This window comes from Bombus vosnesenskii, unplaced genomic scaffold, assembly GCF_011952255.1.
Source record: "Bombus vosnesenskii isolate JDL3184/JDL3185 unplaced genomic scaffold, Bvos_JDL3184-5_v1.1 scf7180000013267, whole genome shotgun sequence".
NCBI lineage: Eukaryota > Metazoa > Arthropoda > Insecta > Hymenoptera > Apidae > Bombus > Bombus vosnesenskii.
Window position 1 is genome coordinate 6,264,451 of NW_022882927.1, and position 23,599 is coordinate 6,288,049.

The 23,599-nt window shown below is 34.5% G+C and overlaps 2 protein-coding genes and 1 long non-coding RNA gene across 14 annotated transcripts in view; 1 reads left to right on the top strand and 2 right to left on the bottom strand.

The window, feature by feature from the left end:
* The window catches only part of LOC117230633 (serine/threonine-protein kinase Doa), a 43,998-nt gene extending 37,086 nt beyond the window's left edge, over positions 1–6,912 (top strand). For 7 of the 10 annotated variants that reach the window (XM_033488253.1, XM_033488252.1, XM_033488255.1 and 4 more), the window contains 8 exons: positions 228–306; positions 1,943–2,009; positions 3,376–3,489; positions 4,152–4,242; positions 4,299–4,478; positions 4,917–5,046; positions 5,121–5,371; positions 5,526–6,912. In XM_033488253.1, coding sequence (XP_033344144.1) covers positions 228–306; positions 1,943–2,009; positions 3,376–3,489; positions 4,152–4,242; positions 4,299–4,478; positions 4,917–5,046; positions 5,121–5,371; positions 5,526–5,738 — 1,125 coding nt within the window. In that variant the 3' untranslated portion in view covers positions 5,739–6,912. The remainder of the gene's footprint in view (positions 1–227; positions 307–1,942; positions 2,010–3,375; positions 3,490–4,151; positions 4,243–4,298; positions 4,479–4,916; positions 5,047–5,120; positions 5,372–5,525) is intronic. The other 3 variants (XM_033488251.1, XM_033488259.1, XM_033488250.1) reach the window with 1 other exon arrangement.
* Positions 6,913–7,070: 158 nt separating this feature from the next.
* Positions 7,071–22,715, bottom strand: LOC117230634 (NADP-dependent malic enzyme). 3 transcript variants are annotated; one of them, XM_033488260.1, is made up of 8 exons: positions 20,740–20,867; positions 19,309–19,465; positions 9,776–9,934; positions 9,183–9,545; positions 8,500–8,811; positions 7,997–8,365; positions 7,597–7,891; positions 7,071–7,515 (listed from the first exon to the last, which is right to left on the bottom strand). In XM_033488260.1, the coding sequence occupies exons 1-8, from the start codon at positions 20,865–20,867 to the stop codon at positions 7,400–7,402; spliced, it is 1,899 nt and encodes a 632-aa protein (XP_033344151.1). In that variant the 3' UTR covers positions 7,071–7,399. The 3 variants fall into 3 exon arrangements, with proteins under 3 accessions (XP_033344151.1, XP_033344153.1, XP_033344152.1); XM_033488262.1 differs by lacking the exon at positions 20,740–20,867 and adding an exon at positions 20,259–20,273; XM_033488261.1 differs by lacking the exon at positions 20,740–20,867 and adding an exon at positions 22,433–22,715 and having other exon boundaries at positions 7,400–7,515.
* LOC117230642 lies at positions 16,602–19,087 on the bottom strand. The gene is made up of 2 exons (XR_004492814.1): positions 18,163–19,087; positions 16,602–18,073 (listed from the first exon to the last, which is right to left on the bottom strand). It is a non-coding gene; the product is annotated as an uncharacterized LOC117230642 (long non-coding RNA).
* Positions 22,716–23,599: the final 884 nt, after the last annotated feature.

Below are 23,599 nucleotides of genomic sequence, written 5' to 3' on the forward strand. Positions count from 1 at the left end.
ACTACGTCTTCTCTGGTCCAATCAACTGGTGAATCGTCGATCAACGTTACGACCGCTGGGGAAATTGGTTCTCTGTCGGGGCTCTTCGTCATGAAACCGAACACACTGGGACTGATCGTCGGACCGACCAATGTGATCCGGACCAACCAAACGGTGCACTCCACACCACTGATTGGGTCCTCTGTTGGCACGCGCCGCTGATACCGATTCCACCGGCCCATATGTAGAGCCCACGACCGCCCTCCGTCGAGGACGACGAAGACGGCCACCTTGTTTACCAATCCGGCGACATCCTGGCAAATAGATGTTCGTGAATACGTGAATACACTCATTGTAGTAGATTTAAGCAAGCCTCAGATCGATTGGTCGATCGATCGATCGGATCGGTTACCCACGGTATCTGCCCATGGTCTCTCTTTGCCTCTTCTCGCCTCTGCTTCCCCTTTCTTTTTCTCTTGTTCTCAAACATCTGTGTTGTAGAATTTTTCACAACTTGCCTCTGTGTATTTCGTTGTGTATGCTTGTTTCAGGTTGATCCATTTCGCAAAATTGTTCCTCGACGTTGTTCTATTTGTTTTAGTTTGACAAATCCTTGATTCTTCTTCGTGATTGCTCTGTGTCTGATAGTCGAGAGAATATTGGATACTTCCTTAAAAATTCTCTGTCTGTCTTAATCGAAAAGGGTTGATTCTCCTTTCACATCGATTTCTGTCCCTTTTAATCATCTCTTTCAATTAACGTTTGTTAATGGGTTTACGGTATAAGGGGTTCCGCAAATGATTTTAGATGGTTGGAAGGTTTGGCAACACGTGTTCGTCGTAGCGATCTTCTTCCTGTTACAAATATTCGTTTTCCTCCACCCTGCACATCGTAATCGACGAGTATATCCAATATATATATAATGCAAATTGATCAACACTTGCTACCTCAAACATATCCAAACTAGCTCAAACATGTTCAAAACACTCTAAAACGTTACTGTGTGACTAATTTCTCTATAACCACTACTTAAATATCTTTCCCACTATCATGTACTACTACTACTTCCAAATACTTCTAAATATGCTGGATTTCTCATTAAAGTATACCACTGTTTCAAGTATACCAGAGAATTTTCAGAATCCACTATTCGTATATATGTCTCTGAGAGTACAAATACAGCAACTTTCTCGGAATGCTATTTGCAATATAAATTCCTCTTCTCTTGTATCGACTTCTTTCATTCCTGTCATTGAAGATGAAATGTCGGAGCCAGAGAGAGACAGAGAGGCGAAGGAAGGAGGAGAGACAAAGAGAGATCACGCTTGCGCTATCTCGTCGATACGTTTTCTTCGGGATGACGTGTTTCCCTGTCTTTGAACAGGCGCACGAGGACATTGGACATTCGCTCTCATTATTCCGATGGCTTTTCACACAACGTTTCCAATGCATCCAGCCTATTCAAGGCTGGAACAGTGACAGAGAATAGTGTTGACGTCGGGTTTTACACGTGCATCCGGATATGATAGTCAATGTTATGTCCTCAGGCTGCCAATTTTTTACGATTAGGGTACCTCGGCCTTTAGGAGAGCAGCAGTTCCGATCGATAAAACATAAAGTTCTAACGATACCGTTTTTTTCACTTAAATCATACATCCGTTCACAAAGTATGGCGTACAGAACACACATCGGCCGAACGTCCAACAAGAAGTGCGTCTCTGTTGTTCTTCTCTTATCTTCGTTAGAATTTTCTTAGAAATCGTTTGATATATATATATATGTATGAGAAATTTATCATCGATGAGACAAAGAATATGTTAAATGTTGTTCGAGATAGTCCATCGATGATAAATTTAGGTTTTAGAGTCGAGGGCAGGGCCTTTATAGAGCAACACGGACGATCCTTCCATGGACGCGAGGTCTTTGATGTATTCGGACGCTTATCTATCTTTTTACATTGCAGATAAAGTACTGGCCACCCTAGGAGAGGGTACTTTTGGAAAAGTTGTCAAGGTTAAGGACTTGCAAATGTAAGTGGCAGCTAATGTAACTACTACATAGGTAACCTACCTCGGGTCTGCGTTTTTCTATTTTTCTTTAGTCTCCTTTTTATATACAGAATGGCTTACTGTTAAGATGTCGAATAAATTCCTCTATGCTATATGTGTTAAAAATTTTGTTTCAGGTTTTGGGAATTTATAATGGAAGTATTTGCGGAGCAACGTAAGGCAATAATCGAATTTTGTTTCTGAAGTTCAGTGCTGTTGTCTTAAAGTAGGGAATATACATTTTCTATTTTTACGCAAGGGATTTGCTTGTACAACTAGGAATATATCATTTGGCCCGGCAGATTCAGCTAAAGGAGCCTGTCAGTGATTTACTACGAGAAACCACATCATTCGACTGAGTTTTACCATACGTGATAGAGGAAATCCGTAATAATTTCGACAATTTTATATCAATTACAATTTCTAAAATTTGCTTGCACGCGTTTATCTTGTTACCGTGCAAGACAATTTATTATCACTGGTAACTTGCAACAAAGCCTGTAAGATTCCAAATTGGCAAGACAGTCTTCAAATGCATGTTCTTGGCTCTGTCCAAATACTTTGCTTGACATATGTGTTCGATATTTTCCTTAATACATGGTTCTCTGACTTGTTGCAAATCGCTGACAAACTCTTGTTGCTGGAGACAACAACAAACTCTGTGTGTTACTAACTTTATGGACATATTCACGACATAAAAATTAGGCGATACAGCGTTAATTTAAAAAAATGGTATTTAATTACTTTTGTTGCTCTGTAGTAAATGCTTCCGTAATGAATCTCCACTATGTGAAACACAATTTTTTTAAAACATTTAAGACACACATAGAAGAATCTATTCTGTTTTGATAGTAAAGTAATTTATAGATTATCCTGTACTTATCCTGTCCTACTCTGATTTCCTCCAAGTTCCTCCTGATTTTTCTTTCTGGGATATTCTTTTTGTTGATCCTGACTTTCTGTCCACTCAGAACGACATGCACCAAAGAAAATCGCAAAGGTGCGTGGCGCGACTCGAGTCATAGCAGAGTCAGAAATAGCCGTGCCGCAGTGTCACAAAATGACGCGCAAGTAGTCGCAATAATAGGATGGCCTTGCACTTTGTTTTACGGGCCTCGACGGGCGAACGAATTGTCACGAAATCGCTCGTCGGGATGCCGATCAGGGGAGAATTTCTTTGAACCATTTTTCACATTCTTCTTTCCTTTCTTTCTTCTCTCCTTTGTCGCGTTTTGGACGTGCGCGCTTTTGTGTTTCGTTATGTATATACGATGATGTTACCGACCATGTGGATTATTGGCGGTCCGGTGGACAGTGTCGTCTAATAAAAGTACAATGACGTTTGCAGGGATCACGTGATGGCGCTGAAAATCATCAAGAACGTAGAGAAGTATAGAGAAGCCGCGAAGCTCGAAATAAATGCCTTAGAGAAAATTGCGACCAAGGATCCGGAAGGCCAACAGTTAGTATTTGCGTGGTTTTTCGACCTGGTGGGGACTGGACCGCGGCGAGTAGAAGAGGGCGATTCTTCGTGTAAAAATAAGCTGAAAATTCTGCGGCGAAATTTCCGCCTACAAAGACTCAATTTTTCTCTTTTTTGTCTGAGGAAATTTAGTTTAAGTTTACTTAATTGTAATTTAAGAATATGAGGTATTATTTGGTTTAGGAATTGTTAAAATTTCAACAAATTATATTTAAAACTTTGGTAGCAGAAGGTAATGTAAATAGAATGTTTACGTTTTGCACTATGCTATAATATAGTAGAGATGAAGCAGCATACTACAATTTCCTAATGTTATTAATAGCAGCAATGTTCAATAAATAAGACCAAAATATTGTAATTAAATTTAATATTCGATGGAATATGGATAAGAAATTAAGAAAAATTTGATTAAACTGCTGAAGTCAGCAGTGTGTGAAGTAAATTACATTTTATCTAATTATGTACAAATAATCTTTCGATATGCGTGAAATGATTTCAAAAGATAAAGCAGAACAATCAGTTTATATTTACGTAAAAGAATCGCCTTCTACTTGTTAGCACCATTCTTCCTGCCTATGTATATTTTTACAAATAGTGAATTTGTTTCTTGTGTTCATCTAACATTTTATTGTTACTTTCAGCTTGTGTGTGAAAATGCTCGATTGGTTCAATTATCACGGACACATGTGCATCGCCTTCGAAATGCTTGGGCTTAGCGTCTTTGATTTCTTGGTATGTATGGCATATTTATCAAATAACGTATCGATTCCATATTCCTAACTGTTTAGTATCTACAGAGGGATAATAGTTACCAGCCTTATCCATTAGAACATGTCAGGCATATTGGGTATCAACTTTGCTACGCCGTAAAGTTCTTGCACGATAACAAACTTACGCACACCGATCTGAAGCCGGAAAATATATTGTTCGTAGACTCCGATTATGAGACCATATATAGTAGCAAAAAGGTGAGCCATGATTAGATTTTTCTATATTATCATGGGACAATTTATTATGTCACTTGGAATAGTGTAGCTCTATACTTATGAATATTCTATTTATAAAATAGTGCAATTGAATGTTGAAATGGAATTAATAATTGTACTTCATTTATTTTTACTTAACACGTTCTATACATTCGTGTCAGTAAAAGGTATGCATGTGTTAAAGTACGTTAAATTGAAAAGCATCCAACTTTCTTTACTTAATTTATTTCAGATCTATTTATATGCTAGAGATATTTGTTTTTAATTCTCTCTAATTATTAATCGAACTGTAAATAAATTGACAGTAAAGTATTTAATGCTGCATGATTCTAAGTGACGAATTATATCAATTAAGTAAAAAATAAATGTAGGATAAAATATAGTGTTCTAAGTGTGTAAAAAAAGTTTTTACTTTTTAAGCGGAGAGACATTAGGCGCGTAAAACGAACAGATATTAGACTCATCGATTTCGGTAGTGCTACATTCGACCATGAACACCATAGTACGATCGTTAGTACAAGACATTATAGAGCGCCCGAAGTAATTTTAGGTGAGTAACCTTCGTAAAATCAGCTGTTCAGATTACGAAATTCTTATTATTGATTCGTTACCCGTTTTGTATAGAATTAGGATGGTCTCAGCCTTGTGACGTATGGTCGATTGGCTGCATCCTCTTCGAATTGTACCTGGGTATTACCTTATTCCAAACACACGACAACCGCGAGCACTTAGCGATGATGGAACGTATACTTGGCACGATTCCACATCGTATGGCCCGTAAGACTAAAACTAAATACTTCTATCATGGCAAATTAGAATGGGACGAGAAGAGCTCAGCCGGTAGATATGTACGTGACAACTGCAAACCTTTACACGTAAGTAATTAGTCATCGTTCTAAATATATTATACTAAATTACATAATTATCTAAAAGTGTTTATTTTCCTATAAATAACAAATACTGCGTGAACAGATCTTCTAATTTAAAATTACCTTTAAATATTAATGTATTTTCATTTTGTATACGCAGCGTTGTATGCTTTCGGACGATGAAGAACATCGACAACTATTCGATCTCGTCCAAAAAATGTTAGAATATGAACCTTCTCAGAGGATAACACTAAAGGACGCGCTGGCACATTCTTTCTTTGATGCGTTACCTGCACATCAAAGATTACCAGATCTTCGGGCAGCAGGCGATTCTCAACAAAGTCATGAACGATCACATTCTCTCTCACGATGAAGCTAGGAAAGGGACCGACTTCCGTACTGGACAGACACTCTACGGTCAACAACGTTATTGTCCCACGTCGTTAATCTGATACCCTTAAGTCTTATAAGACTGTATCTTTCCGGTTATAACAAGATTCGATGACATAAACCGAATAACTAAACGAATTTAAACAAGTAGATAAAAAGAAAGGAAAAGAAGAAAGAAGACTCGAAATTTTATTAGAAAATGTAATTAAATTTGTTAGCAACGATCAACGACGTTGATTAAATTGCAAAATTGTATTGTTTATTAACAGTGTAAAATAAAAGAAAAAAGCAGTAGTACAATGGTGCTGTGGGACTCAGATTCGATATAATATATGATAGATTATCGAGAATGATCACATAAAAAATATACCAAGTTACCATTCTTATCCCCAATTGCGAGATATTAAAATTGGTAGACGACGTAATGTGACTTGACGAGGTAGGTCCCTATTAGTGGTTTGCATAAAGACCAGCGTGTCTGCTCAGTGTAGGGTTATAAAGTCCCGCGACACTGTTAACATTTTCTAAACGCTCTTCTGTACATTTTATCCCTTAATTTTATTACAATGTTATTATGCAACAAAGTTTGGAGTAAAGAAGGGTCGCAGTTTATACTCTGTTTGTTATAGATTGATGACCATGGCGTGTTTAGTAGTAAGAAAAAGATTTAGCATTAAGAAATAAGTAAATATATGCGTACGTGTTGACACTAAGATTAACGAAAAAGAGAAAGTGAGAGCGAGAAAGGGAGGGAGTGTGTGAGAGAGAAATTCATTGGACGCCAATTCATCGTCGTAAAATACACGTGTTAATGTTTTCAGAAATCATCAAAATACCGCATATACGATTTGTTTTAGAAAATGCGCTAGATCATTTTTAGGAACTTTTGGATAAAGCTGATGAAAACTTGTTTCATTTTTTTCTTTTTGGTTTAATGCATATCTAAATTTTGTGCATAATCTTACGATATTACAGACAATCATGTGTGTTTTACGTTTCATCAATCCGATTAGAAGGCTGAAATGGATTGATTGAATGGCACTCCTAAATACTGAGAATTTTACGCGTGCGTCGCATATAATCCTTAAGAATAAATGCGAACTCACGTACCTAAGAACGCCTCTGCTTTTATTTTGTTTAATGGAGGTATGAGTTCTGAAGAATTACGAAGCTCCTAAACAATGTAAATCTCGTTTGACTCTTTGTTTTCTTATACATACGACGAAAATTATCACATTCTGCTGCTCGTACAAAATACGAAAGGAATATGTCTGAGCACTGCGAAAAAATGCTGTTTCGAGTAGCAATAAACACGTTTCTTTCAAATAATTATTTGATATTTATTTTTCCAACTAGCAAATCAAATTTTTCATCCCAATAATTTAAAGTTGTCCAATACATCGTTGCGTTACATACGTTTATACAATATTTCGACAAGATACTTTTTACAATACACACTCATACATGTTGCTCATACACGCGCACGTAAAACAGAGCTTTTATATACGAACCTGGTCAACAGGCAATTACAATACCATACCAAATAAAAAAATCAACATTGTTAGACAAATGTTGCGTACATCTGTGTAATCGATCTACTCAAATTTTATCAAAGCCTCACATATAAGACGATGACAGTCGGAATTACAGTTTAGGCCATTTGTATACTGGAGGAACTGATGGTTTGTAAGTTGTATCGTACAATTGTGCCTGAATAAATTTTTCATAGTCTTTGGGCTGAGGATGGACCGTAGCAAGTTCTAAGGAAATAAAATCAATTATTTAGTTCGATCTAATTGCTAAACACATCTTACAGGAATGTTAGAAAATACAAGTCTTACCATTGTCATAACCATACTTCATAACTTCAACAGCTATTTTCAAAGAACATTTCTGAATGTCCTGGAGTGGCGGATACAAGTTTCCTTTCTCTAAATCTTCCTCAGAAACCATATCGGACAATGACTTGGCAGCAACGAGGAATGTGTCTTCAGGAATAGTACGCATACCACAGCATATGACGCCCAATGCTACTCCAGGGAAGATATAACTGTTATTTCCCTGACCAGGATAGAAAGTCTTTCCATTGTACGTCACTGGTGGGAACGGTGATCCACTAGCGAATATACATTTTCCCTGTAAATATTTAAAATTAATTACTCAATTTTTTGCTCTTACATACTATAGTTCACACATTGTTGGAGTACAATTGAGAATCTTATAATATTTTTGTAATAATACCTTTGTAGCAGTGTATGCTTGCTCAGCAGTGCATTCTGCTTTACTTGTTGGATTGCTAAGAGCAAAAATTACAGGCTTTTCATTGTTATTTGCCATTTCTACCAATATTTCAGTGGTAAACGCGCCACCAACTGCTGCTGCACCAATAAGTACCGTAGGTTTTGCGGTTTTGACAACTTCCAATAACGTATCTATTGGCGCATCATCTCGAGCGAAGTGCAACTTATGCTCCGTTAGCCCACCGCTTGGACGATTTTTAACAATTAATCCTTTCGAGTCGACCATCCAAATTTTACTCTTGGCTTCTGCTTTACTCACACCTTCTTTCTGCATGGCCATGACACACAACCACGCAATGCCCAGTGAAGCCTACAATATTGAATACATCTTAATCTTGACACTAATTCAGATTATGTTTATATTTATGATATCGATTTATAGTTTCTTAATGCATTTCTTAAAAGTATTTCAATCGATCTAAAATATCAAGTGTTGATATTTACCTCTCCAGCACCTTGGAACACGATTGTATTTTCCGACAATTTCGTATTCGTGACACGAAGAGATGCCAACAAACCAGCTACAGCAACTGATGCAGTTCCCTGGATATCGTCGTTGAAGGTGCAGTAGTGATCACGATATTTATTAAGTAATCTGAACGCATTGGCGTTTCCAAAGTCTTCAAACTGGATTAAAGTGTTTTGTCCGTATCTTTTGACCACAGCCTGCATAAATTCGTCCAAAAATTCGTCGTATTCCTGACCAGTAACACGCTTGTGTCTGTGGCCAATGTAGAGAGGATCGTCTAACAGAGACTGAAACAGAAGTTAGTATTTAATCATTTTGTATAACATTTATTATCTTCTTTGCGTATGTTTACATATAAATAATATAGTTTTTAGATCCATCCTGTGCTGTTTTAGGATAAAACATACATATCTTGCAAAAATCCATTGTTTCGCATGACAAGAGTTAATTCCATTATAAGAATTAACACAATTTATAAATGCACATTCGACATATGTATTTCACAATCACATTTTGTTCATAGGAAACACTTTCACTTAATTAAGAAGTTGATTACTTCATAATTAATGCATTTGTAATCTCCTGACCCGTATATGGGTACACAATTTAGACACCTGAACTCTGAACGCGTTAATTATTTAGAAATCTTTGTACCAACCTGAGTGTTTGTACCAACGTCTAGAGTAATTGGCAAGCACTGGTGAGGTTTAATTCCAGCCAAAGCGGTGTACAAAGACAATTTTCCAATTGGTATTCCCATTCCACAGGCCCCTAAGTCACCCAGTCCCAATATTCTTTCACCATCGGTTACGACGATGGCTCGTACATCGTGTTCAGGCCAATTACACATAATATCATATATATAGCCTTTGTCATATATACTTATAAACAGACCTCGTGGTCTTCTGTAAATTAGGCCAAATTTCTGACATGCTAAACCTACTGTGGGTGTATATACCAGGGGCATCATTTTCTCCACATTTTCTCCCAATAGACGGTAGAAAAGTTTTTCATTTCGGTCCTGTAAGAATAATATTGAACGATTATTCTTCTTCAGTGGAAATGTAATACAGAATAAACAAAATTTAGAACAATTTCTTTGGATCCTCTAGATTCTCCTTATCCTTTAGAATATTTCAGATATTTGACCGAATAATCTTGACTATTTTGAACGAATTTCTCAATTCAATTTGCCAGTTTATAACTCAGATACTTATAAAGGAAAGGATAAACTTAATAATCAATACTTACCAGTAAACCAATGAGGTATATATATTTTGATAAATCATCATCATAACGATCTAGATTCAAGCGACAGAGTTCTAGTTGTTCTTCCTGGGTTTTTACAGCTGCTGGCAATAGACCATGAATACCTAATGTCTGTCTCTCCTCAATATTAAAGGCCATCCCCTGCAATGAAAAGATTATTTATTTTCATAAGTATACATTGCAGTGTGATCTGAAATACAAATTATAAATGATGCTAGTACAATTCATTCATTTTGTACGTCAAGAGATTACGAAAGGAAATTGCGTGAATACGTACACTTCTTTCTCTTATCGATATTATCTAATTTAAATAGTGGGACCATCGGTTTAAACGAATGCAATAAACAGAGGCGCATCATGGGGTCAGCCTGATGCTATCCTGACATTGACAGGAATCATTCCATTACTGTCTGCAATGGGTTAACGAGAAAATTCCTGTCGGTTGGCAGTGAACGTGAGTGAAAGGCGATCAGCTGTTGCCTCTGACTCGATCTTACATCATGGTCTTTAAATAACACGCGCTCGGATGTTTGCAAATCAAAATATTTCGTAACTCGCGTTCAATGATATGATCTGTTAACAAATTTTGGAATACTTTGATTTTATTTTTATACGACGAGGGAAGATCGTTCTCGAAAACATAGAGGAGAGAATATTGAAATTGAAATTTGAAACAGTTCGAAAGGAAATCAAGTACGTACGAGTTTAAGTTAACAGAAAGAGGGTGAACACATTAAGAAAAAATTATTTTCCAATAGGCGTGTAATATTTCTCTTCTTTTGCTTAATCTCCAACCAACAGGAAACATTAATTTCAAAACCGTAAAATTGTCAATTATAAACCACATGATATAAAACCGCGAGACATTAAGGAGTTTAGAAACAAGCAATTGAGATGATATATCACTTATGTACACGGGAATTAACGAATATACCCTCAGGATGTAAATTTCCATGATCCACATTCGGTTCGCTCAAGGACCCACTTACTTGATGGACCAGATGCTTGAACCATTTAAATCAGCAAAGGAGTCAATAAATCTTTCGACTTCAAAGCAGTACGTACGATGTATATGTAACATCTTCGATCGATAAAGAATGACATAATAACTGATAAAATTAAAAAAAAAAAAATTACTTCGTCATTGATCAATTTTGTCTAATTTTCGCTGCCATTGTGTAAAAAAAAGAAACATAAATAAATTAGTATTGTGTTGTAATGAATAACGAGTCAGATCGTTGAACGTGTCAAAGGACGTACAATTCTATGCATTTTTTCCGATGTCAGCTGTTTTGAAAATATTCTCGAGGATCGCTTTAAATTGGACACGCTGTATCCTGCTATTAACCATATTAACATAATAATAATAGCGGATATGTGTAACTTGTCTGATTCAGAAACGTATTATTTTAACAAGAAATTGTTACAAATAACATTCTATAATATGACATTCTATTAAGTAACATAACTAAAGCTCGTTAAAATTAGATTCAATTTCCATCGAAGATGCAACATTTAGGGGGTCAACGTTAGTCTCAACAGTCCATAATTTTTAATTCCATTCACTCGCAAGATTCATCGGTTTGCCAACTAGCTAATTAGGCTGGCTAATTAAGTTCAACTTAATCAGCACTGATATTATGGCCAAGAGCAAAGAACAGTACGCATCGTTATGATCGACTTATGGTCATATTTACATAATTGCTTTTTTATTGATTTTTATTTATTATCGAAACCTATATATCCATCGTCAAGGCCAAAGACATAAAAATCGAGAGAAGAAAGAACGTACAGAAGACTTTAATATCGGAAACGTGGAATGTCTGTCCAATTTATACTGGACATAACCAGGCCAAGTGGTAGTTTTAATATTAGAATTAGTAGAATAGGCGAAGTGACTGATACAAAATTTTATAAATACGCAATAGTCTATTTTCGTGGGATTTGAGTGGTTTTTGTTAGAATGTTTAGACAAAAGTTTTCATCGAGCCAGTGAAACGTTTTCTCGAAACACTTTCAAGACGCGTATCTTGTTTCAACATTATGAATTTGCTTCGAATTTCGTTCATAAAATGTTCTTTGCATGCTTTCTTCGATATCGACTGATTAATTCGTTTATTTCTACGCCATCCATACGACCAGATTTCTTTTGAATTTTAAATAAACCTAAATTAAAGTTAATCTTAATTTCCTTCGAATGCAACAAAATTAGCTAAAGTTGGCTGCTGTGCTATGCGTTGTTTATTTTATGCGTTGAAAAATAATAAACAGATACATATTTGAATTAGCATGATCTTCGTTCAATTAATAAACAAGGAAATCTTTGTTTAGAAACGTATGACGAAGAAGGTAAAATATTCAACGCATGATTGTATTACGGTTAACGCAAATGGTGCAATTTTCAGTTACTCTAACAATAGAATACCAACACAACCATTGAAGTGTATAACGTGTATGATATCGATTAAGTGAAACGATAGCATGTCTGTTGAAGAGGACTAATGGCAATTATAGTATTTGCTCGAACAATACCATTCATTGTATTGTATGCATCATTCGATCATTTCGTTATCTTTCTGTATTCAACACGAGAAAGAGCTTTTTCCTGCCGGTCATCCGATATTAATTAGCGTAATTTATCAGTCTCTTATGACGTATCAGGTGTTACTTTTACGCACTCTTGTAATTAACAGGTGATTTCTTTTTTACAATTATGTTAGATACTAGTAAAACAGGTTTATTTTCTTCTTTTTTTTTTTTTTTTAAGTTAACTTGACGTTAACTGAAGGCAACTTTTTCTAAATGCCAATAACCATACTCTCCCTCTATTTCAATATTATTTTATTATTTTTAATTTTAATATTTTTAATTTTTAATTAAGCTGATACATGGTCGACTAAGACATTTGTAGAGTTTTATTTCGATGACGAAAGCCATAAAGAGCGTCGTTGTGGTGTCAGTGAATCATTGCGATTTGTTAGCTTCGAATATAACGTAAAATACGGATACGAAAAGATATTCTTTCGCGTGAGAAGGATCTGTTTATTTTATTATGAAACGTCGTAAATCCATAGCAATATTATATCTCTGGATCAGGATATAATGTAATAAAATTATTGAATGATTTCCCTTTAAATTCCACTTATTTTACTATGGAATTTTGTTAAAATTGGAAACCTACGTAACTTAAGAAATAGTTTAAGTAGCAACTCTACTAGCTCTCAGAGAGTCCTTTAATTTTTAGAATAATTCGCAAAGATTTCTACATTAGACCAGCATTCAAGCTTTTAAATTGAGCCTCATGAAATTCTAATCGATGAAACTCGACCAGTTTGCCCGAGTTGGTGGACAAAAATCCTATTTGTTTTGGACTATGTTACACGCCTGTGGAACACCTTCCAAGATCCTTTCACTCTGTCGCGAAGGAAAAACACGTGTAAAATTATTTATCATCGTAATTACTCGGCACTGTATATTTCCACGATAAAACAGCGCATGTCGCGAAGCAGAGGGCAAATTTAAAACGGTCAATTTGCAATGTAAAACAGTTTTACGTAAGTTTTACGAAATATGACGTTCGATCGCTGGTTCGATGTTTAAAATTATCGACTTGAAAAGTTGAAACTCGCTATTGATTCGTAATAAAACGAAACAGAGAAGGGGAAGTGTATGTTCGTCCATGCTCGACCCCTATCGTAATTAATAAAAGTGAACTGACGTAGTCGATGGTTGGTCTACTTGGTACGTTCGAAGCATTGTCAACGACCCCAGTTGTCGATGGAAAAATACTATACATTCAGAGTGCTTTGACCCTACGCTATCCGGTTAGTCTGGAATCCAAAGTAGTGTCAACGGAATCTTTCGTTAAAAAAGAGAAAAAAGAAAAATGAAAGAAAATAGAACGATGCTTGGTAGAACGATTTATTACTAGATTGGAATTATTAGGATATTTATTTGATTGTTTCGTTCATAGGAAATTGAACGGTACAAGAATACACAGGAAAAAATCTAAAAATCCAGAAGGCAACGCAAATCTTTAGTCAGGTTCCATTTCTTCACTTGTTCTCATAAAAATATTTGGATTTGAGAAAAATATCTGCAAGTATCATACTTCTGATTGTCTTCCATTTTTGGATTATTTGAATTAGTAGAAAATATCTACGCTCTAAATATGACCAAGTTAGTTATGATTTCGTGATTGACTTCTAATTATGCCTCTGACAATTTTGCTTGTTGACAACTCGCTGCATAAGTAATCAGCAAAATCTCGTTACGTTACTTGAAATAACCGATCTTTTCTCCCAAGTCGAATAAACGAAACGACAAGTCACGTTGATCCTTATGCAATTGACGGTCCATTAAACCAGAAAGGAACTTTCGAAATTTCGTAACGGACCAATGCACCGAAGCAAAGGCACGAAAGTTGGGGAATGGAGAACCTTTCGAGATCGACGAAAGTGATGTTCGATGTCGAGGAAAAGGCCTACCAGACGATGACTCGACTAAAATCTTTTGGGATCTCTCCTTATCTTATCTTATCGTGTGTTTGCGAATCGAAATGAAAAATGTTGACTCTAGAGGAAAAAAGAGGTGTCAGAAGATTCATAGTATGTAAATATTTCCAGATTTACATCCGATGACATTTCGCGATTGATCTTTGACGCTTTGCCGTTTGCTCGGACACCAGTTGGAAAGTGTCTACAGAATACTTTGTGTACGCAACGACAACACTTAGAGGCAAAATGTTCAGCTTCGCGATGGTTGACTATGCCGATGCAAAGTTTGATGAAAAATCGAAATATTTTCCAAAAGAGAATAACCGTTAATACCTTGTCGATCGATCGCATTGTTCGACTTGGTGAAAACACAGTATATTCAAATCAGATGGCTACATCACGAATTACTAAATCTAAGGATCTGAGTTGCTCTATTTATTGCTGGAATTAGTGAAGCAATGAAATTGCTTATGTCATAAGAACACCACGAAACGTTGCCTCGACGATGGATTCGAATATCGGTAAACAGGTATTGTGGCGAAAGAAGAAAAAGAATCCTATCTAGTTTCGTTGAAATCTGTCGATTATCGAATGAATATTAGACGAACAGAAGGCTTCAGATAAATTCGATAAATTAAAAACACGAACGTGATAAAACGAGCGAACAATTGAATAAAAATTGCAGAATAAAATAGGATAATTGGCAATAGATGACAAATACCCTTCCATCCAGAGCAAGCAGAGGTTCAGGAATACGCGCGGTTCTGTGAAAATCTGGCACGAGGTCCCACCAATCCGTGTCCATTGTTCCTACGAGCTATCCACGGGATCCTCGAGTCCCATGACTAACAAATCCACGATGGAAACGGTTGCCAGGAGTTGTACCGGCTAACAAACAATCGATACACAACTCTGCAAGTCTTTGGTTACGAAACGAGTCACGACCTACCGCAAGAATCATAATACTTGCTCCAATGCGTATCACGCATAATCTAGGTGCGCCCTTGTTGCAAGGGCGTAGTATACTAAACTCGTGTAAATGTTAACTAATAGTGTACGATATATATTTATTTATCTATTTAACTATCTCTGTACTTCTTTACTTTCCAAATATTAATTCGTAAATATTAGGATACTAGTACATGGATGATACATAATACGTAATCTAAAATTAATATGAAAATAATAATATAATAATACAAAAGAACGATCGATCGTTGTAACTATAAATCGTGTAAAAATTTATGTGAATTTTTTATAAGAATATTCCATTTTACCGGTCGTTTCTTAATTGAAAATAACTGAGGCTGCTAAATTTTTCAATATTTGAACCAAATTATTGACATTCCTACGATAAAGATATTTTTACATATTTCACGTAACGTTTGATATTTGAACAATTCTAAATAATAAGAAAACATCGAATATTTAATGTGAACGCGATTGTCTCAATGAGTGAATATCTCAGTCGAGGCTTCTTTGTATTTAATATTTAATCTGCTTCGCAATTAAATGAAATCAATGTTCAATTAAATAATAGTAAATCCCTGGAGTATCTAAATTCGCAAATTACCTAGGTATCTCGAGCCTGACAAAGAAACAATAGCAAATAAATATGAAACAATACCATCGTCGATATATAGTTATTCCTATCAGCTGATTCGTGACAGCTTGTTTCAATAGTCGCGTGATGTGTGCAATTTTTGCATAATTGCACAAAAAAAGGTAGGGGAATGAGGGGAGGTAGTATTGTAAGATATCGTCGACTGGAGTTTTCCAACTCTTCGATAGTACGAATGTTTGCTCGAGTTCATTCTCGGATAAATAACAGAGCAAATTTATTTTAAATTTGAGGCAATGGTCAAGGGCAATAAATCGTAGGTATTAAGAGATTTATTCGTGGAATTTTATCAGTTCCAGCTATTGACATTGTCTTTGAATGTGAGTGGATGAAAACTACGTAGAAGTTTAATCGTCGAAGAATTCACACAGTGTATATATATGTAAATCTAGGAGTGACTATATTTAAATTTTTGTTACATCAAAGGCGAACAAACATTTAAGCTGATAGATAAATTATCAGTCAGTACAAGAAATTAATATTCAGACAATACACTCTAATATTAGAATAATATATATTCTGTATAGATTTATACTTTGGACTTTAACAAAGTTTATATTTTTAATTCTTTGAACGTTAAACCTTTAAGATCGAGAATCAAATACTACAGCTAAGAGTATACATACAGTGATTAAATTTTCGAAATTAATTTCTCTGAAAAATAAACTCTCAAGATAATGCTTCTTGAGACTTTCATAGAAATTTCCTTTTTATTTGTATCATCAAGTACGACCCACCCAGTTCGATTAGTTATTTACAATGTTTCATTCTTAATCGTATCTGATGTCATACAACTTTAAGTTTTATATCTGTATATCAACATTGTATGAATCTTATCTCTCTTCTTATTACATCCTATCATTATATCGTTACTTGCTATTTATGTCAATTAATATCCGTCATACTTTCCAGACAAAAAATTGCGCTTAACTTCTAACATTCGACTATAAAGAGTTAATAGAGCGTACTTTAAAACTAGTTTTAAACTAGTAAATATCAGATGTTTAAAAAGTGATTTTAGATTGGTAAAGTTGTTCATGCGTAACTTTTTGATCCTTAGCCCACTAGACACTGGAACTATTTATAATGGAACCACTCTTGTCTTTTTTTTTATAACCCAGCCATTCCTGCTCTTTCATTACACTAATAAATCCAAGTTAAATACTAAAATAATTATTTCTAACTGGCTAGGTTTCTAACAAAATGTTTGTCGTTTCATGAAAATTTCATCATTTCTGATCGTCACATTGCATTAAAAACCTACTGATTTTTTTACTCGACACGTAGATATTGAATTATACCTTTCACAAAATGGAACGCAGTCGTCTATTATATAGACTTAAATTCGCTATTGATTACTCAGATATTGTACAAAACAATAAGAGATTTACAAGTTGCGGAAAAAAGACACAACTGAATGACAGAGAAGAAAATATCGTAAGTCTTAAATTTCCATAGGAAGATACGTGTTACTCCTTAAACGGTAACCTTCGAAGAACGGCTGTTAACCGTGAAATTCCCAGTAAATTTCGTAATCACAAGCGAATGTTTCCGGAACAGCGACGTACAGTACAATTTGCACAGTCACGCAGAAAATTATTTTAGTTTGGTCAATACTACTACGAATTACGCCTCATTTTTAAACACATTTCAAAGTTTAAGAATCAGTTTCGTATAATTTGCAACATCGTAGTTGCAAAATACTCACAGTGCTTAAGCTTAGGTAAGATTCTCATTTTGATTCTCTGATTTTTGCTACTTCGAGATTTTTATAACTCGAGAAATTTTATTTATATAACATATTTCCTCGACTTTTAGCCATTAATCGTGAAACTAGTATTCAAAATAATATTTACTTATATAGCTATATCTGTAAATTTGTGAAAAGGAGTTACACGTATTTTTTCCTGTATTCGTCAACTGTTTTTTAAATGTTTAATTGAATTTGTTGGCGTCTTTCTATAGGTATGGATTAATTTAGATGAACGGGTACTATACGAACATAAAGTCATGTATAAAAACTGTAATAAAGATAACGGCGTTTTATCATATACGTAAGAAGCGTCCGTTTCATCATTCTCAGGTTGTCATACCACCGCTTGTTCCGTTTCTTAAGTATGTGCCGTGAAAGTGAATTTCATGGAATCGCATCGGCTACGTGACCTATTGAACGTAACCGCATAATTATCCTCCTAACGAATATTTCCATTCTAAATATTCTAAATATTAATTAATAATTCTTTCATACTCACATTCTTTCATTTTATGCACCTCCGTGTATCTATATTTCTGCACGATTCTTATTAGCTAAAGGTAAAATTCTTCTTCAAAATATCAAAGTGTAATTATAATTTCATTTCCGATATTAATGTATTAAAATTAAATAACGAGTAATATAAAAGTAACATAAACTTAATGAAAGTATATGGTAATAATTAAAGTAATAAAATAATAATGTAAAATTACAATTCGCTGTCACAAAATATACAGATGTTTGATAAAGACCAAGTTGAGAAATAGTGCAAAATATCTTATAAGCTGTGTTAAAATTTCATCACAAAGTGATGATATGTACGAAACTTCATGGGTCATTCATAGTACAACAGAATAAGAATTAACTGAAGATCTCTTCATTCATAAATTACTAAACCACTTAGTTCTATGTAACCCGAATTTTTTGTCCTGCGTATAAAGAAATGTCTACGTCATTATGTTATTTATTATGTTACGTATTATTTAAATTTATGCAAGTATGCATCAACCTCCAGATATGTGTATATGAACAATGAATTTGTAATTTTCACAGATTTTGTTAAAAAGCAAACGATCACGATATAACTGATGTAATAATCAAAGTTACACGACGTTATAGAAGTAAAATATACGCACACATTGAATAAAACAACAGAAAGTTTTCCGCTACTGTCCAACAAAGCGATGACTGTTAAAGGTGCAAATATGAAATGCAAATTTCGCGCCAAAAAACAGCTACAACGTACAGGTTATTTTCGCGGATTAACATAGGAAAGTTTTTGATTCGATAGAAAAACAATAATGAATAGTCAGTTGTCACTTTTTCTCCTCTTTATAATTATCATACGCTAATGAGATGTAATCTCAAATCGTTATGCGAATTCATAAACATAAATAAAGATTAATACTATCTTTACTTCTAAAAATTACTAAAAATTACAAATTATAACGAGTACTCTACATTAGATATGACCCAAATGCATAGAAATCCACAATCTATATAATATATAATGTATATTTCTTCTTTTCAATGAAGTGTATTTAAAAAGCACGAAACACGATATTAGATGTCAAACTGTCAGCGATTCTGTCGGCATCGTAAACCGCTATTATATGTTAAATTGCAACACGTAACGTTAGCTTACCTTATTCAACTGGGGATTTTTTAGATGATCAATACCACGTAATAAACTAGAACAGACGACATCGCCCTGTCCCCGCTGACCAAGTTGATCCCTTTGAAGGCTCGACATCATCGAAGATTTACTGTCACACTCTAAATGAGTACTGGAGCTTTGGAGCCTGGAAATAACGAGCGTAGTTTAAAGCTGATTGAGGAGGGATGTCGGTACGGTAGAACTACTGGGTACAACCAGTAGAAGAGAGTAGCGTTGTGACGAGGTGAGGTTAGGGTGCGGGGAGTGAACCTCAGTCACGTATCTATCACATGAGCCAATAATCGAATCTGATTGCGCCTCTTTTTTATTTCGAAATTGCATTCGTAATTCAACTTATTAATACGATTTTGTGGAGTAATGAGTGTTTACAGTCGGGCAATGATAAGTTTTTCATCGAAAGTTTATCGTAGGGGCGAATCGTCGGTATAGTGCAATAAAGTTCTTCTTTCTAGGAATTTTTATTTATTTTCGCTTAAATATAAATTGTTGACCACAGATGCGGTTTTTGCTATCAGATTGTGTCTGTTTTGTTGGAACTTGGTCGAGACAGGAAAATGGGAGTATACATGAACACGGTACACTTGCTACGTCACTGAACATATAACTAGTTTAGCGCAATCGCGGCTATCGCGCAGTCGCGCGACTTCGCCCATCGAACGAAAATTGTTCGCGTTGTGTTTGCTGGCCATGAATTACATCATGGATATCTAATAGAAAAATTAAGTAATTGTAATGTCTATATCTACTGCAAATTATAACAATTATAATAAACATATTAGGAATATCTTAGAATAGAGAAAATATTGTTATAGCGAAACAAATTGAACCAGATTGTATAAACATTAGTTACATGGTATTTACTTAAATAAATGGAGCAATAACAAAAAATTCTACAGTAAATACATATTACTAAATACCTTTTGCTTAGGTTTCGAACGGAACATTTTTACATTATCACCATATTTACATACTATCAAATAATCCGCGTTCACAAACAACTGTCCAAAACAACTGTTACACAACTGTCCAAAATCTCCGACTACCATGGTTCTAGAAACCAAAGAACACTTTTTCCCCACTATTCCCGTATAATTCCCGACACTGAAAATACTGGAATAAAGACAATAATTATGTACATATCCTATGAAGTTAAATAATTAATTTCAATATTAAATGGCGTAAATCAATGCAGAGATTAAGGAACAAACTATCGTATTTAGTACACATCTAAACCATTTTTTGCGATATTTAAAATACGCATGCGCCTGGTAAATTACTTTGTTAAGGATTTGTATATAGTACAATATTTAATGGTAATAATAATAGTAATAATAATAGTAATAACCACAACTATATAGACTTATGTAGTCGGTTAAACATTCAAAATGTTGATTTTACCTGTTGTTAATCTGAATGTGTCTACACTCTGGTTCAAGGTTTCGAGTCGCATAACGTAAGTAACTCGACTGACGAGAAAAACTAGGAAATTGACATTCTAACCGCCTGAGCAAATGCTTCCACGACATACTCGAAATTTCCGTATGAATTGCCACTCATTCGATCAAACATCTTTCGATAAACTGTTGTATCGATTGCTACGAATGAGGTTGGACCGCACTACTCGTATAACCTTCGCGCTATATTGATAACTTAATAGTATATATGCATGTCACGTGATCATCAGGCAAGAATATGAAAGTTCCATTTTTGTAAATATTTATCTTAAAAAATTGTCATTGGCTCAAAAATCTATCTACATTACATCGTATGACTGGCTATTAATGTTTTGAAATAAAAAAAGATATTTTCTTATATAACGACTGTATCAGAATTGGCATGTGATTTTATGTGATTGTACCTTATATATTTTTATCCATTTATTTTAATTTCAAAAAATTTTAGTATACGTATATATGTTATCTTTCGTATTTTACAATTTTATATAAATTTGTGTTCCTCTATTAAAGATACTATCTCTAGCGAACTGACGACGTGTTATGAAATTATAGACAATGTTATGTATGCTTTCATCATGATATTTCTCACGTTTTGATTTTCAATTCATAAATGTCTCTATTGTAAAAAGTAAAAACGAAATTGATAGCATACTTATTTGACTTTTTACGTTACAGTAATTGACCAAATACTAATTTCAGTTGTACACACATGTACGACGTAGGTCGGTAACCTGCCATCGCATAACATGTCATTGAAATATTTAGCATATTGGAAAATTTCAGCCCACAAGTCACAATTGCAAAATCTAATGTTTACGTAAAGTATTTATACATTTTTTGAAACTGATGAAACATCATTATCACGCGAGTGATATTAAACGTAATAATTGCTCGCGTGTACCGATAAGAGAGAACTCGTAAAACCTCATGATAAAACAAAAGATGCACATGTGACAATAAAAATAAGCGTGATCAGCGAACGTTTCTGTAGACTTCCATAAGCGGTAAATTATAAAATAATAAAATATCGTGACACGTCAATGTTTTGAAGGAATCATTATCTCAGAATTCATTTAATTGCTTCGACATCCGATAATATCCGTATCATTTATTTATTTACAGAGCAAAAGTATAAGACTCGTGTTTTACATTACTTTCTGTTTCGGTGGTTTATTTTTGATATCCACATTTTCCTCCGTATTAAGTTTCTTTTTTAATTCGATATGAGAATAAATGAACCGATTAAAATTTATATGACTTAGCAATCACAAATGCAACAATATCTCTTGTAGACATACAGCGAAAACAATGTGCAATCAATGTTTTGCATATCTTTGTTTTGTCTCGAATTATGTCCAGCGGAACGGCTTTATTTATCATTAATTTTCCCACCGATGGAGGATTAGTGATATAAATGCTTCCCATACTTAATTCACTCATACGACGCGACTACGGTTTATTATCATAATCGAACATACGTATATACCAACATTTTTTTCGCCATTACCGGACGGCATTTCTACCGCTGGAAAAAACATCCTGTCATTAAATAAAATATTATATATTCGTCAGCATCTGGTTTTTCGCAACTGAATAACTCAACATTCTCAAGAATATAATATCTCATCACTCACATTCTGCGACGTACTCCATCACGCATATCCTTCGAATGCAAGGTTCCCATTGGTGATTAATACGATTCAAATTTTATGACGAAACTTGATGAAACTCAAGAATAACGATTGATCATAATTTAGAGGGAATGATAGTTCACTTGACAACGAACACTGTCTGTTTTTGTCGCGTAGAAAATGATGAACGTTTTCTTTTGAAATCAATTTTGTTCGGTGAAATCGATCCCACCAAGCACGGATAGATCGCAAACGTGACTGACGTACACTCGAGCATGTAGCTAAAGCAACCTGTGTGCGCTTGCTCGATTATTGCAACTTCGTCATCATAGAAATTGGTCTTAAGGTCGCTAAGTTTTTTTAAGATTGATCCAGACTCGAAGGATATGAAATTTCCACCTGTTACGAAATCTACCGTAGTAAATCATTAAATTGCTGTTTCTTACGTTGTAAATAATAACTCGATAATTTAAGATAACGATATAAATTTATAGAAATTCAAACGGTATTATATGTAATGGTGAAAGGATTGTAATAACACGTTTTTATAATTCGTGCAGTTGGATCGATAAAGCGTGAAATTCTTATTTCTCGCAATGGACACGTGTCGGGTAGAGGGTATAAACATTTATTTCGTTAATTTTCGGATCATCGTTATTCTTTCTTCCTTTCGATGATAATATATCTGAATTATTTGCGTATACCGTTGAGAAAGACCAGAAAATGATAAAATTGTAATTATACACATACGTAAGCGATTCCACTTTCCATCGTGGATAAGAAATACGATTCTGTACTTTGTACGTTTATGTGACGGAATATTATATAAAGAACACATTAAATTGAATATTCAAATCTCATTGAAATGAACAATTTATAAGTAAAATCTATAAATGTAGAATTTATAACTAGAGATTTTAAGATCTTCGAATAGATAATTATTAAAAATGCAGATTGCGATGTTTAAACACGAAGAAACTTCAAAATCAATAGATATATGTACCTTTTAAGTGATAAGATAGTAAGAAAACATTGCGATCTTTACATGAAGATACTATTATGTTTCTTGTTGTCAACAAGTTATTAATGATACACTTTGCGATACTAGGATCTTCTATTATGAGTTATCGGCTGCAAGTTTTCTATCGCAGGCAAATGTAAAGGTGAGAA

Excerpts from the sequence above, each read along its gene's own strand:
- LOC117230634 (XM_033488260.1), bottom strand. The coding sequence starts at position 20,867 with ATGTCGTGGAAGCATTTGCTCAGGCGGTTAGAATGTCAATTTCCTAGT. Across the intron at positions 9,935-19,308 it reads AAAATCCCCAGTTGAATAAG|GGGATGGCCTTTAATATTGA; the intron begins GTAAGCTAACGT and ends TTTTCATTGCAG. Across the intron at positions 7,892-7,996 it reads AAGCATACACTGCTACAAAG|GGAAAATGTATATTCGCTAG; the intron begins GTATTATTACAA and ends AAATATTTACAG.